This window comes from Equus przewalskii, chromosome 26 (genome assembly GCF_037783145.1).
Source record: "Equus przewalskii isolate Varuska chromosome 26, EquPr2, whole genome shotgun sequence".
Classification (NCBI taxonomy): Eukaryota; Metazoa; Chordata; class Mammalia; order Perissodactyla; family Equidae; genus Equus; species Equus przewalskii.
The window spans coordinates 35498001-35512553 of record NC_091856.1 but is presented as its reverse complement, the minus strand read 5'-3'; the positions used below and the strand labels follow the sequence as shown (position 1 = coordinate 35512553).

Here is a 14553-nt window from a genome sequence, read left to right as displayed (position 1 = left end):
CCCCTGACCGTCGGCCCCTCGCCGCTCCCGCCTCCCCGCCAGGGGACAACGCGGCACCTGGTATTTTTCCATAGTGTATGGAGGGGGACTCCCGGCCTCTCTCTTCCTCCGCTGGGCGGTGGGGGTGCGCCCCTAGCCGGTGCCGGCAGAGGGACCCCCTATTGAGCATGCTCAGGAGGGATCGCGTCCGGGTAAGCATCCCATCCCCCACCCCGAGAGCGACCCTCAGCCCCAGGTGTGTCTGCCTGGCCCCGGGACCCTCCCTGCCCGAACGTTGTCCCCTGGAACACCCGCGCGTCCCTCCGGACAGCGGGCCCTCAGGACCTGGCCGCCTTAAAGCGCGTGATGGGCGGAGCCTCGAGCGCGGCGGGCGGGGCCGGAGCCCAGGGGGCGGGGCAGGAGCGCGGCGGGCGGGGCCAGAGCGTGAGGTGGGCGGGACCGGAGAACGCGGCGGGTGAGGCGGCGGTGGCGGCGGGCGGTGCGCGGCCCTTTTAAGGCGCGGCCGGGGCGGTCCCGGCGGCGCGGCCCCTTTAAGGCTTGGCCTACGTGGCAGCCACCGGAGCCGCCGACGCGGAGCGAGGCCGGGCGCCGGGCACTTCCTGTGGAGGCCGCAGCGGGCGCGGGCGCCGACGGGCGGAGCGCCGAGCGAGTGAGCGAGCGAGCCGAGTCTCCCGCCGCCGCCATGGGCCACAACGACCTGATGGGCACGGCCGAGGACTTCGCCGACCAGGTGCGGCCTGCGGGCCCGGCCGGGCCCTCCCTCGGCCCCCTCCCCCGAACCCCCTCCCCCAAGACCCCTCTCTCCGGAGCCCCCTTCCCCGAACCCCCCAGGACCCCCTACCCCGACCGCCACCCGGGCCCCGACCGGCCCGCACCCCGGCCCCGGCTCCGGCCCCCGCCCGCAGGCCGTCCGAGGCCTGGGCCGAGCCCTCCCCCTCCCGCTGCCCCGAGGGATCGCGCCCCCTCCCCCCCCCCGGAGGTGCTCCCTGCTGGGCTCGTGGGCCGGCCCGGGGCACCCCCAGACCCGGGCTGCAGGCCCCGCCTGCCTGGTCGCCGCTCCCCCATCAGAGCTGGGCTGTGTTCTGGGCCCCCCGCTCGGTGCGCCCCGGCCCCCAGCCCGGCCTGGGCCCTCCTGGGGGATGAGGGGTTGAGGGGCTGCCTCCTGAGAAGGCGGCCAGAGTCTTGGGGTGCTTGAGGAGCGTCCTCGCCATTCTGAAATGTTGGGGTGCTCCCACACGCTCTTCCTTTTACTGGGCACTCTTAGGAGGCGGGGTGGGGAGCTCTGATCCTGGACAGGGGTTGATCAGACTGGAGGCCTGGGGGTCCTCCCAGAGGAGAGGGGGCGCCCTGGTATGCCCCCCAACGGCAGAAAGCCACAGCACTTTTTGTTTTCTCTTTCCCAGATGTTGGACTCATGGGGTCCCTTTGACCCTCCCTGCGTTTTCTCTCCCTCTTTGGACTCTGCCCTGGGACTGAATTGAATGGGTATTTATCTGTACACAAATCTGGGAGGAGGGGAAGCCTATCTTCTTGGGGTTTTTTGCTTCCAGAAGTGTACAGGTGGCATTCTGAGCGACAGGGAAGCCCTGGAAACAGGTGGTTGAGTCATTGTTAAAGGTATTCAAAAACTAGATGGACAGAATCATCCTGGAAAGAGGAGAGGACAGAGCTCCAAACTCTCTTTTGGTTGAACTTGGCAAAAAGACTTGGTGATAGTTATTTAGCTGTGTGCCTTTTACTTCTAAGAGTATCCCGTTATGTCTACAGATTAGCAGCCTTATCCCTGCAGGCAGGTCGGTCTGGCCCAGCTGCAGGTCTTTCCTTGGTTCATTTCATGTGCTTGTGGCTTTGCCTGAGTTCAATGTAATGAGGTTAAATTTTTAATTTTTATGGGGGTGCTGTTGAGTCATCATACTCCGAGGCTGGGCTTACTGGAAAGCGTGTGTGTGTTTGTGTTTGTGACTTGAAAAAATGAGTATTTTCTAATGAGTTATTGGTGAACGAGATTTTCTCTTGTTCCCCTTGAGGGGTGATGTCTTTTTGTGTGGCCTCAGAATTGGGTTCTCAGTGCACCACCTTCCTCTGGGCTAATACTTTAAAACCAGTTTGAGAGGAAAAAAGTCTATCAGCTTGAAGAAATAGTTTTCCTAAGGTCGTGATTTTGTGTTTACAGACGCAATTTAAAAGTTCGTATTGAAAGCTCTCAAGAACCAAGTAGGTCTTCTTTGTTTGTTAGTTTTCATTGACATAATTTTAGTGACCCAATTTTATTTCCCCAAGTAGCAACTCTCTAAGATGATGGCTCCTTTCAGCCGAGGGAGCCATGAGAGCTACATATACTTGCTCTTCGGCCTAGAAAACCCTGGTTTTGCAAGTGAATTTCATAACCAAATCTAGATAAAATGTCTCCAGGCAGACTGCGGCCAACTGTCAAATGATAAACTCTCCGACTGAAAAAAAGTTCACAATCTCATGTAAAGTTCATGTAATCGTCCCTTCTTCTTCTCCATTCATTTTGTGTGTTTTAAGTGAAAGAAGCAGAATCTTGGAACTGGGAAGACCCTTGGGGGACACAGGGTCGGCCTGCACCAAGTTACCGTGGGGAAGGAAGGCGAGGCCTGCTGAGGCTCGCGGACTGGCCTGGGGCCACGACGCTGGGAGACAACCCAGGCCTGACCTCGCGGCCAGTGCCACAGACAGCGTGCTGCTCAGGCCTGGTGCTCCTCTTCTGGCACAGATGGAGGGGCAAGCACTCTCACTGTAAAAGGGCATGCTGCCTAAAACACACAAAACCAGCGCTGGCTGTGCCGTGTCTGTCAGGCAGCGCAGGTTCCTGCTGCCAGTTTGTCTGCACCAGGGCCACCTTGGAGGTGGCAGAGGATGTCAGCAGACACTTTACACGTCCCTTTGTGGGCAACTCGGGAGGGCATCGGTCCTCGTGCTCTTCACAGCCCAAGTTAGGAGCCCTCCTTCCACAGGCAGCTTGGCGCAGGAGGAAGACACGGGCAGATAATGGGTGCAGAGCCAGAGTGACAGCTTCCTGTGGACAAAACCTGGCCAAGCTGGCGTGGCGCTTTTGTTTTTGACATTTATCTACATAATATTAAAACAAAGCTGCCAATAATGAAGGTGCTGAGCATCCAGGCTTTTAAAATGAAAATTATCTAATTTGGAGGGAATGGGGAAAGATCATCGAAGTCACTGATCAGATAATCTGACAGGTCCATTTTTTCTAACCTTCAGAAAACAAAAGCAAAAATGAAGTGACAGGATTTGACCAGAAAGTCTGGGCTGCTGAGGGCAGGACTTAAAAAGGCCTGTGCATCCTTGAATGGTTGTGACAATAAGACTGAACCTTTAATGTGCCAGCACTGGACCTGGTCCCCCAGTCACCCTCCGGACCGTGTGAGGTTGGCCACAGCGTCTGCACCTGCGATGCCAGGAGGGAGGTTCGCTGTGGTCTTGCACGGCACGTGGCGGGCTGAAGTTCTGAGCCCATGTCTCGGTACCCCACAGGCTGGGCCCCTGGCTGCGTGGCCATGCTGCAGCCTTTCCTTCAGGCCTGCAGAGGCGAGAGCACGGGGTACGCCGTCAGAGGGAAAGGCTCCTCCCGAGCTGCGTCTCTGGCATCAAACCCCTTGCCTTGGGCAGCCAGGGACAGTGTCCTGCTCCCTGGAAGCCAGGCGCTGGGGAAACTGCTGAGAGTGCTCTCTGTGGGCGCTCGGCATTCGGAAGCCATCTGAGAGCGGGGCGGAAGGGGCCAGGGACCAATCAACTCAGCAATCCAAAGTTACGTCTGTGCTCTGCAGCTGGCTCTCACTGCCAGTCTGCACGCTGTTGCTTCCCCGCACATTTACCCCGGTAAATAGGAGTGTTAGCACTTAATGGGTTCTGCCTGCTGGCTCATCACTAAGGTGACAGATAAGCTGTGTGGGGCCTTGCTCTCCAGTGTGGCCTTTGGTATTTTTACCTGTCCTTTCGCATGACAGAGCAAGTCCTGGGAGCTGTCACCCCCAGGAGCTCCCTTGGCCTCTGGTCTCATGTTGGGTAGGTCGGATGGCCCTGACAGGCACTGAACCAGGCTCTGTAGCCACAGGTGTGAGGACTCTGGGTTAACGGCACGTGGGTGTGGGTAGGGTTCCGGTGACAGTGGAGGGTTCTGAGCATTTTCCTCTTGTTCCTCTGCTCTGTCACCCCTGCCCCCTTGAAGGGCTGCTTGCCCTGCGCCCCGGGTGGGGAGAGAGGGCACAGAGGAGCTGACTCACCCGTCCCTGCTTGCCGGGCTGCGCAGCAGGTTAAGGGAAGCCGCGCCTCTTCTGGGGAGTGGGGTGGAGACGCGGAGGAGACTGTGGTTAGCGAGGCTTCTCCCGGAAGGTGAGGCGCAGCCGTGTCCTCTTCCGTGGGGCCCGTTGCTGCTCTCCTGCGGTTAGGCCCCTTGTCACACAGGGGTTCTTAGTAGAGCCAGCCAAGCCGTCTCTGCAGCTTACCTTGAGGGGCAGCGTGAAGCTACAGCAGCCCCCAGGGAGACTTGGAGTTCTGCGTCCTGTGGATGCACACGTGTGAGTCACTGAAGCCTTGCACCAGCCCCGACTCAGCCTGATGTGAGGGAAGTCCCCAGTTCCTGGGATGTGTGCACTTGAGCTGGCCCTTGAGAAGGGCAGGCCCAGTCCTCGGTGGTCAAGGGAGCTGAGCTGCCTTTTTCTCTTGCTCAGAGTTCTCATTAACCAAGCCCTGCAGACTGCTTTCCTCAGTTCCTCTTGTCTGGGATGCTAAGAGAAGGTAGGTTTTTCTGTGGTGTGCTGTGTGACATGGTCATTGTATTCCCAGTTACATCTCAGCATGGGTGTGATTATGTCTCTTAAATCCCCTTCAGTTCTTTAAAATAATAACCCTTGTAGACAGATCTCAGCTTTCCATATTTCTCAAGTTGCTCAGATGCTGTCACTGCTTGTGATGTGGATCATCTTGACTGTGAGGTCCTCTGAGGTTCCCTTGGGAGGCCTGCCCCATAGAGTGACTGACCATGTCCTCGCCACCTCCTGCAGGCCCCTCACTCGGCGTCTCCTCCACGTGTCTCCCGCGAGTGGCAGTCGTGGGCGGTGTGCTCGCAGCGGGCATAGGCGGCAGGCAGCCCCCCGCCCCCAGGGCCCGTGGCGCGTGCCAGATGCTGGTGTAGCTCCAGCGCCTGGCAGGTGGCTGTTCCTGGCCCTCAGGCGCACCTGGATGCCTGATTCGGGGGCTCTTCTGTCCTGAGGAGACACTGGCTTTGGGACGCTGTCTAAAGTGGCATGTTGTGGCTTCAGTGGCCAAGTCTGAACCGTTGTGACCAAAACGCATTTAGGGAATAAGATGAAACTTGGGCCGGGTCTCGCGTTATTAAACAGATTTTTTCTTTTGTGTTCAGTCCACATAGATGCTCATTAGAGGTGGCTGGTTTAAAAGGCTCTGGGCCGGCCTGATTTATCAAACAGTCCACCTGATACCTAGCCCACATTTGACTTGGAAAATCAGGTACCTGCTTAGTTCAGAGTACAAATCCCGTCTGTCTCGTGGGCATGTCTGCACGGGAGGGAGGGGTGACTTACCCATCTGAAGGCAAGATTCTCTCTGTTGCTCTTTAATCCTCTTGACCCAGACGCTCAAATTAAGAGCACAGACTCATTGCGGAGGCTTTTGAACACCCAGCCGGCTCGCGGGCTGCGCTGCAGAGCAAATGAGTGTGTTCACCGAGCTGCTTTTAGCTGAGGTGGCGTAGACCACAGCTCCGTGGGCCCGGGCTTGTTTGCTCCACTCTGGTGAGCACAGCCATGGGGCAGACTTGGGAGTGAGCAGCTCCCAGCGCCAATTTGGAGGCAAGTCAGAACACCGCCGCCGCCTGTCTCTGCACTGCCTTTTGGGGTCACCCTCCCCCGGGAGTCCTGCCCTGGCTCCAGTCTCTGAGTCTGCAGCATCCTGTGCAGCTCTGCCACCCTCGCTGTTGCTTCTCCCCAAGTGTAGACATCCAGGCAAGGCCTGGTTATTGCCAGGGTCTCTCGGCTGGGCCCCGGCACTAAGGCCATCACATTCGAGCCAAGGAGGTGGCTTTCTCCTCATCGAATGGGGTGATGACACCGCTGCTGGGCGTGTCAAAGCATTTGGGCCGTGAGGCAGAAATGGGAGGCTGTGTGGCATCAGCTGTCCCAGGATGTCCTAATCTGATGCACGAGTGTGTGTTCACACCGAGTGTGCGTACTTCCTGTGTTTGTCTCTGCATGGACTCCAGAATTCATGTAGGAATATTGAGGACCTCTTTATTTTGAAACAAGGTCCTTTCTCCTTCCCTTTTCTCCTCTGCTTATTAAAGTTGGAAAAAATCTCAACAACCGTTAATCCAGCTGTCCTCACTTTGTAGAAGGAGAGCAGAGACCCCCAAAGGTAACTCAGCTTGCCCTCAGTCACACAGCGCACTGGCTGGTGGGTGTCAGAGCCAGGGCGAGAGCATGGGGCCTCCACCTCAGCCTGTGTGTCAGCTCTTGTACCCACCTGGTTGACTGGGCATCAGTCTGTCTCTCATTGTGCCGTCTGCCACCCACCGCTTCAGTAGGGGTCAAGGCACAGAATCCACACCTTTGGCCTCTAGCTCAATGGATTTGAAGAGAATGACTCCTGGCTTGTAATCTCTTCCTCCCTCCAGGAGAGCCAGTCTCATCAGAGGGGGAGGGGCGTTCTCTGTGCTGACTGAGCCAAAGGAGAGGAACTAAAGGTTTATCTAAATAACCAGGGGCCAGCCCAGGGGCGTAGCGGTTAAGCGGGCAGGTTCCGCTTTGGAGGCCCGGGGTTCAACGGTTTGACCCCAGGTGCAGACATGGCACTGCTTGGCAAGCCATGCTGTGGTAGGCGTCCCACATATAAAGTGGAGGAAGATGGGCACAGATGTTAGCTCAGGGCCAGTCTTCCTCAGCGAAAAAAAAAGAGGATTGGCAGCAGTTAGCTCAGGGCTAATCTTCCTCAAAAAAAAAGAAAAAAAGATTAAATAACCAGAGGCTCAGTAACCATGACCGACAGCTTCAGCAGTTTCTAGGACTTTAAAGAAACTTTTCAAAATGCCAAAAATTAAGAACCAGTCTTAAATATGCCTTCATTTATTCCAGCAATAGGTTTAATCAGCCCTAAAAGGGATTGTGACATTGATTTGACTGTCTCACGATGCCCTTTAGACTCTCGTGTCCTGACACATCACTCACGTGAGGGGTCCTGGTCTTCCTCAGAGGTCGTCTGTGTCCTCAGGTATCGCAGGATTGCCTTCCCTTTGTATCTCAGCTGTGAGTGATTGGTAAGAGAAGGTGCGTGGGGTACGCCAGAAGGACATTTGTCCCTCAGTTTGACCTGAATATTTGTCTCGTAATAAGGCCATCAGAAATGGCTGAATTCGCTGGAGCAGGAGGACGTTGTCCGTGCGCTTTTCCCTCTGACGTTTGCCAGGGATTTCTCATGCTGGAGTTTCATTGCTGTTGAAACAGCTGTCCATCCCATTTGTTCGCCTGGTTTTCATTTGCTTTGGGCTGCACGGGTTTTTAAAAACTCCCAGAGCTTCCTAGCCATCAGCCACACCAGCTCCCTGTGTTGCTCACAGCTGTTGAACACACGCAGTTGCCTGAGTGCGATCTTGAGTTTCCGGAGGGGAACTCTGTGGGGCTGGGAGATGCACTGTCATTCCTGCCTGCACACACGTGCTGGCCAGGGCCTGGCCTGTCCTCTCGCTGCTCTGGATATTTTGGATAAGTGCGAACATGTGAGCTTACCGTTTGGCCAACCCCAAGGCCCTCTGGGCTTGGGACCCCGGCTGTCACCTAAGTGGACCATTGTCTCAAGAGAGTGCCCAGCCCTGTTCCATCTGGAGGGGCCCTGAGCATCACTGGGTGGCTGGGAGGCCACAGGCTCAGGCGTGTGTGACCAGCGGGCCGCATCGGCGCAGCTCTGGGTGAGCCCTCTCCGCTCGGCTGCAGTTTGCCCGTTATAAAATGAGAGGCTGGACTAGATCGAGGCTTCTCAATGGGGGCAGGCGATTTTGTCCCTCAGGGCACATGCAGCAGTGTCTGGAGGCGTTTTTGGTTGTCACAGTTGGAGGGCACTGCTGATAGCGTCTAGTGGGTAGAGGCCAGGGATGACGCTAAACACCCTTGGGTGCAAGACACCCCCACGATAAAGACTGCCCCGGGCCCAAGTGCAGGTGTGCCACGGTGGAGAAACTCTGGACTAGGTGATCTCAGAGGGCCTCTTCAGCCTGTCATGCAGTGATTCTGATTTGCTCACACCCTTGACTGAGCATAGACGCTGGGTGTCTTGTGGCAATTCCATGTTTGACAACTGCAGATGCCTCCTACGCGTCTGCTGAGATCATAGGAGAGTGTCATGTCTGTCGCCTTGTGGGGTCTGAGCCGGACAGCCCAGCGCTGAGTCGTCCGTCTCCGGGACTGATGCTTGGGTTGTCATACATGCAGGCCTGCAGGGCGTGCTGGGAGCAGGTGCTGAGAGTGCCCCCGGGCCCTGCCCAGCAAGCGCCTGGCCAGGGTCTGGTGTCCCTGCGGCATCCTCCTTACCCAGGGGTTTCTGTGGCCTGCAGTTCCTCCGGGTCACGAAGCAGTACCTCCCTCACGTGGCGCGCCTCTGCCTGATCAGCACCTTCCTGGAGGACGGCATCCGCATGTGGTTCCAGTGGAGCGAGCAGCGGGACTACATCGACAGCACCTGGAACTGTGGCTACCTGCTGGCCTCCTCCTTCGTGTTCCTCAACTTGCTTGGACAGCTGAGTGAGTGGCCCTGTGTCAACCCCACGGCCAAAGTGCCGACCATTAGAGGTGGGGAGGCTGCGTTTGAGCTGGAGGTCTCCTGGGACAGTTGTCTGCTCCCCTTGCCTCCTTTCCAGGGCAGCCTGCCAGGCCTGGGCGTTGGTTCTGCAAGCATCTGGGTGGTGCTGTGTGTTCAGCCCTGGGCTAAGGATACAGTCCCTGCTTTTAAGGGCCTGGAGCAGGAGATGGTGGCCACTGGGCGACCTGGCTGGGCCAGTGTGGGGCCCAGGCAGCCAAAAAGAGAGGTTTCTGGGAAGTATCAATAGAGGTGAACAGGACGGAGAGCGTTAGGCTGGCACGTGGCACGTGTTGGCCTCGTTGTCCTGCTCTTGACCACCGTCTTCTGGTGGCAGTCCCCCCTCCTGTACACATGGGGCAGGAAGGGGACTTGCGCTTCTCAGCCGTCCTGAAGCTCTCCACAGCAGAGCCTCTGACGGACAGCCCACTCTGGGAGATGGCCCGTTCTCTGCAGCAAGGGATCCACTTAGAAGCCCAGTGCTTTTGATACGTCAGGTCCGGTTGACTCTTGTGTGGTCGTGCCTATCGCTAGTTCTCCCAGAAGTTGCTTTTTGCTTGGGGTAGCCAGTTGGGCTGCTGCTGCACCAGAAGGCCAGGTGAGCTGCAGGTGCTGTGGCTGTGTCCCCTGACCTGTGCCCTCTCCTTTCCAGCTGGCTGCATCCTGGTGCTGAGCAGGAACTTCGTGCAGTACGCCTGCTTCGGGCTCTTCGGAATCATCGCGCTGCAGGTAGACACGGCGTGGTGGGGGCCTCGCTGTTCCTGCCTCCGGCTGGAGCAGAGCCGGAAAGGCATTGTGAGGACTCAGCATCTCGCCCCTGCGGTCCTCTGTGTCTCTGCCTGGAACCCATCTTCCCTTCTGAGAAATCACTCGATTTTCCTCAGGGCAAGCTCAGGAGAAGTGGGCAGCCAAGCGGGCTGGAGAGGATGGTGCCCAAGCAGGGGCCAAGCTCTGGGAACTGGGCCCACCTTTTGCCACTTCTCTGAGTTTCCTTTGACAAGGAGGCAAATCACAGGTTTGGCCACAGCCAGGAAACTATCTTGTTATCGTTTTACTTCATAAAGAAGAATACCCAGCCCTTCAGATGAAATGTTTAACGCATGACATTTCAGTCTAGATTGGTGGTGTCAGCCCACCGTGTTCTCCAAGCACCTGGGGCACAGCTGCCATCGAGCGGGTGCTTGATGAGCAGGGCCGGGGCCCCCCCTGCATGCTCTGGGACATGCGGAGCCGAGCTGCTGACCTTGCACCTGTCATCAGTGTCCTAACGTGGTTTTGTGTATCTTCTCTTCTCACTTATATTGGAAAAATTGCCTAATGCTATTAGTTCTATAGAAATAGAAATTCTTTTGAAAATGCTGGGACTCAAGTTTCTCTCTCCTGTGTTCCCTTCAGACAATTGCCTACAGCATTTTATGGGACTTGAAGTTTCTGATGAGGTAGGTGCGTCCTGGTTGGTGAGTTTAGTGTGCTTTCCTCATGTCTCTAAACTTTAGTAACTGTCGGTTGGAATAAACTTCTTTGGGTCCAAACTGCGCTTCTTAGACTCTGTAGTGGATACTGGCAGAACCTTGTCCGCCCCACCCAGGGCGCCTAGAGCACTAGTTAGAAAGCAGTCTCCTCTCCCGACTCCACGTTTCATGAGGTCAGGAGCGGGTCCCAGTGAAAACACGCTTGCTCACAGGCACCCAGCTGGTCCACAGTAAAGCCGAGACTAGGTCTGGATTCCACATGTGTTCAGATTCCCCGTCACGGTTTGGGGTGAGGACACACCTGTGTCTTCAGTCCTGTAAGGCTTTGTGTGGGTGTGACCTGGGTCTGTGCTCCTGTTGACTCAGGCCCGCCTGGTCCTGCTTGGAGCGTGGAGTGAGGGATGTGCTTGCGGCAGGGTGTCCCCATCTGGTCTGACGGGCACTTGTAGTGCCCCATGAGCCTTAGCGAATTTCTCTTCCTCAGGAACCTGGCTCTGGGAGGAGGCTTGTTGCTGCTCTTGGCGGAGTCCCGGTCTGAGGGGAAGAGCATGTTCGCGGGCGTCCCCACCATGCGCGAGAGCTCCCCCAAACAGTACATGCAGCTCGGAGGCAGGGTCCTGCTGGTCCTGATGTTCATGACCCTCCTTCACTTTGATGCCAGCTTCTTCTCGGTAAGTATTCCAGCTTGCTTACTCGATTCTGGTCTCCTGTCCTAGAACGGGTGCCGCCTCTCCCAGCTCTGCCCCCTCTCTTTCCTCGCTGTGTACTAAGCATAGCCAAGGGGCCACTGGAATGAGTTGGCTCAAAGGAAGCAAACCTTTTGATCCTATTAAAAGAAACAGAAGACTGTCAAGCTCTTGTATGCCAAGAAGCTGCCTTTCCGACAAATTAAGTCCCGAATTTCCCTGACCTCGCTGGAAGACCCTGGTGCCCAGTGTGCTGGCTCTCCAGGCTGTTGACCAAGATTCACTACAAAGATTCCTCTTATTCTTTCCTTCCTTCCATGTGTACCTTTTTCGTGTCCTTTTTTTTTTTTTTTTGAGGAAGATTAGCCCTGAGCTAACTACTGCCAATCCTCCTCTTTTTGCTGAGGAAGACTGGCCCTGAGCTAATATCTATGCCCATCTTCCTCTACTTTATACGTGGGACGCCTACTACAGCATGGCTTTTGCCAAGTGGTGCCATGTCCGCACCCGAGATCCAAACCGGCAAACCCCGGGCTGCTGAGAAGTGGAACGTGCACACTTAACCGAACGTGCAAACTTAACTGCTGCACCACTGGGCTGGCCCGTTTCATGTACTTTTTGCATGCCAGGTATTGGGGTGCAGAGTTGAAGAAGGTTCTGTCCTGGACCCCAGGAGCTTACGGAGCATGTCTTTATCTGACTGCACCCTGGCCAGGCAGTGTTCCCAGGAGGGGCTCCTGGTGCTTGGGGAGGGGAGAGGTGGGTTCTGAGAAGCTCTGGGGAGTGTTGCTCTGGCTTAGAGGTCCACCAGCGTCTTGGTAGATCACAGCCTGTTAATTGGAGATTTGCTTTTCATCTTCTCCAGACCTTTTCTGCCTCAAAGTGCTGCTTTACCTGTTGCTCCCACCATTTCCCATTTTTATCCTCCACTTGTAATGCAGCCTCCAGCTGAAGCAGCCGCCTCTCCACACATCCCCTAGGTGCATACCCTGGCACAGATACTTCAGTGACACGGGGCAGGGGAACTTGCCTGTTGATAAAATACTCTATGTCTCTTCTTCCTCGCATTTACTTTGAATTTCTTACCTTTCAACCTACACAGATTCTCCAGAACATCGTGGGCACAGCTCTGATGATTTTAGTGGCCGTTGGTTTTAAGACCAAGCTGGCCGCTCTGACTCTTGTCGTCTGGCTGTTTGCCATCAACGTGTACTTCAACGCCTTCTGGACCATTCCCGTCTATAAGCCCATGCACGACTTCCTGAAGTACGACTTCTTCCAGACCATGTCAGTGATTGGAGGCTTGCTCCTGGTGGTGGCTCTGGGCCCTGGGGGCGTCTCCATGGATGAGAAGAAGAAAGAGTGGTAACAGACCCCTTCCCTGCCTGGCTAAGACCCGTAGCCGTCGAGGACTGGTTCGGGGTGGATTCGACAGAACTGCCAGCATTTATGTATCCTCTTCCCTTCCCTCCCTTGGTAAAGGCACAGATGTTTTGAGAACTTTATTTGCAGGCACCTGAAAATTGATGGCTAACTCTGCTCTGGACCCATCCCCTGGCATCTGAGCATTCAGAGCCGGCTGGCCGGTGGCACCTCCTCCCCACCAGTGAGGCCTCGGCTTCGAGGGGTGAGCAGTGTGGTGGCGTGGCCTCTCAGTCCTCTTTTGATTTCTCTTTTTTGGGGGGTGGGGGGTCTTCAAGCTGTACTGTGAGCAGGTACATCTGTGTATCATTCAAAGCAGTCTCCCTCTTTATTGTTTTTTTTAAAGTTTATGTTTTTAGCTAAAACTACTAAAAGATTTGGGATGGCCCAGCCAAACATGAAACACTGTCAAACTCCCTGGTTTAATACTGCACCAGTGGCTTCCACACTGTTTCTGCCCTGCGTTATAATATCTTATGGGGACAGCGAAAACCTGTGAGAGAAACCCAAAACCCAAGGAATGAGGCAGTATTAGAGGGGCAACTGAGGCTGCTGTTTATGGTAAAAGTCATTAATCAGAAAGTTGTCTTGGACTGGTGCATAATTTTTTATGGGGTAATACCCCGGGAGCTTTAGCGGCTCATGGTCTGGACGGAGGAGCTAGGAGTCCTCGGGGATGCCACCCAGAGCTCGCAGGGACCCGCACGCCGACCAGGGTCTGGCTGCATGCCTGCAAGTTGGTCTCGGCTGCTCCTGTGGGTCCAGCTTAGGAGGAGCAGCCACCAATGTGGGCAGGGCAGTGACGGCGGGCTCTCAGACCAGTTACCTCACACCTGACCTTTCCGCAGAGCCACGGCCGACACCGTGGGCAGAGCGCCGACCTGGCTGAGTGCCCCGCCTGGCTTTCCTTTGGCTGGAGGGATTTCTCCCAGGCTGCGCAGCCATGACTTACATTTTCACGAGGCTGTTGCTTGCTTAGATTGTCTGTTTGCTATGCTGAATGCAGCCCAAATTACTTTTTACAATTTGTGATGCCTTACCGATTGGATCTTTATGCTGTATTTAAAGTTTTCTAACATTGCCTTATACTGCGTTTCTCTTCTTGGGGGGTGTGAGTGCTTGTGGCTGTTCTCCACTCGTCTGCGTTGTAGCGGATGCCATGAGGGGAGAGTCGGAACATCTCTGCCTCCCACTAGTCCTGCGCCCAGATCCTTCTTGGGGGCAGACTGACTTGGTGAGGCTGACCAAACTCAGAATGGGGACTTCCTTGGAGCTGGTCTTCTCTGGTTTTGTCAGCTAGGTGTGCAAGCCTGGGGTCCGTCCCCGGGCCGCTGGGAGCCAGGGTGAGGCGGGGAGCCCCATGCCCTGGTTGGCTGCATACAGCAGGGCTGAGGCCAGCTTTGCCCACCAGTGCTCTTAGGACCCTCCCTGGCTCTGCACCCAGACCCCCTAATCTGAGGGGAGTGGTGGCGCACCTTTCAACACCCCACCTTGTGACCCAGCCCCAGTGGAGGCACCTCCCAAGACGTTCCTCAGCCCTCCCCCGAAGGCCTGCTTCCCTGCTCCCCTCGTATTTATAAGGTGAAGCAACGGCTTAAGGACAGAGGGCTTTTCTGTTTCACTCAATGCTCACTACGTGAAGGGCAGTTTCTGACTCAGTGTTTCCACCCCAGCAGGGCAGTCTCTTGGTCTACACCCCCTTCCCCATTAACACAGCCTCACAGCCCCGTGGAATGACACTCAGCCAACTCACAGTTTCTCTGTGGCACTGCTTTTGGCAGGGTACGGGTCCTCCTTGGCCCTGGCTCAGAAGACCTGTCGGTTTATGGAAACTCGGATTGACCCCAGGAGGCTGAGGGTCCCCACTGACAGTCACCCGGGATGCTGGAGGTTGTCCCCGCCTCCCCTGGCCTTGAGTGGGCTAGTGCCTGTGATGGGGGTAGATGCCTTTGTGGGGAGGAGAGAAGAATATGCTCTAATTGGTTTGGCAAAACAATTTCTGAAAATTTTTTTGCTTTATGTGGGAAATAGGTATAAATCTCATTTTATGCTGTATTTTATATCTTAGTTGTGTTTGAAACGTTTTGATTTTTGGAAACACATCAAAATAAATAATGGCATTTGTTGTA

At 55.8% G+C, this 14553-nt stretch overlaps 2 protein-coding genes across 14 annotated transcripts in view; one reads left to right on the top strand and one right to left on the bottom strand.

Moving 5' to 3' along the window:
- STKLD1 (serine/threonine kinase like domain containing 1) overlaps positions 1 to 423 on the bottom strand; it is a 22518-nt gene extending 22095 nt beyond the window's left edge. For 7 of the 11 annotated variants that reach the window (XM_070594680.1, XM_070594683.1, XM_070594682.1 and 4 more), the window contains exon 1: positions 58 to 423. In XM_070594680.1, coding sequence (XP_070450781.1) covers positions 58 to 72 — 15 coding nt within the window. In that variant the 5' untranslated portion in view covers positions 73 to 423. The remainder of the gene's footprint in view (positions 1 to 57) is intronic. The other 4 variants (XM_070594690.1, XM_070594685.1, XM_070594691.1 and 1 more) reach the window with 4 other exon arrangements.
- SURF4 (surfeit 4) lies at positions 413 to 14553 on the top strand. 3 transcript variants are annotated; one of them, XM_070594711.1, is made up of 7 exons: positions 481 to 730; positions 1404 to 1485; positions 8603 to 8789; positions 9497 to 9573; positions 10240 to 10283; positions 10801 to 10987; positions 12105 to 14553. In XM_070594711.1, exons 3-7 carry the CDS (start codon positions 8684 to 8686, stop codon positions 12369 to 12371), a joined length of 681 nt encoding a protein of 226 aa, XP_070450812.1. In that variant the 5' UTR covers positions 481 to 730; positions 1404 to 1485; positions 8603 to 8683; the 3' UTR covers positions 12372 to 14553. The 3 variants fall into 3 exon arrangements, with proteins under 3 accessions (XP_070450811.1, XP_070450812.1, XP_008539584.1); XM_008541362.2 differs by lacking the exons at positions 481 to 730; positions 1404 to 1485 and adding exons at positions 4349 to 4559; positions 4713 to 4779; XM_070594710.1 differs by lacking the exon at positions 1404 to 1485 and having other exon boundaries at positions 413 to 730.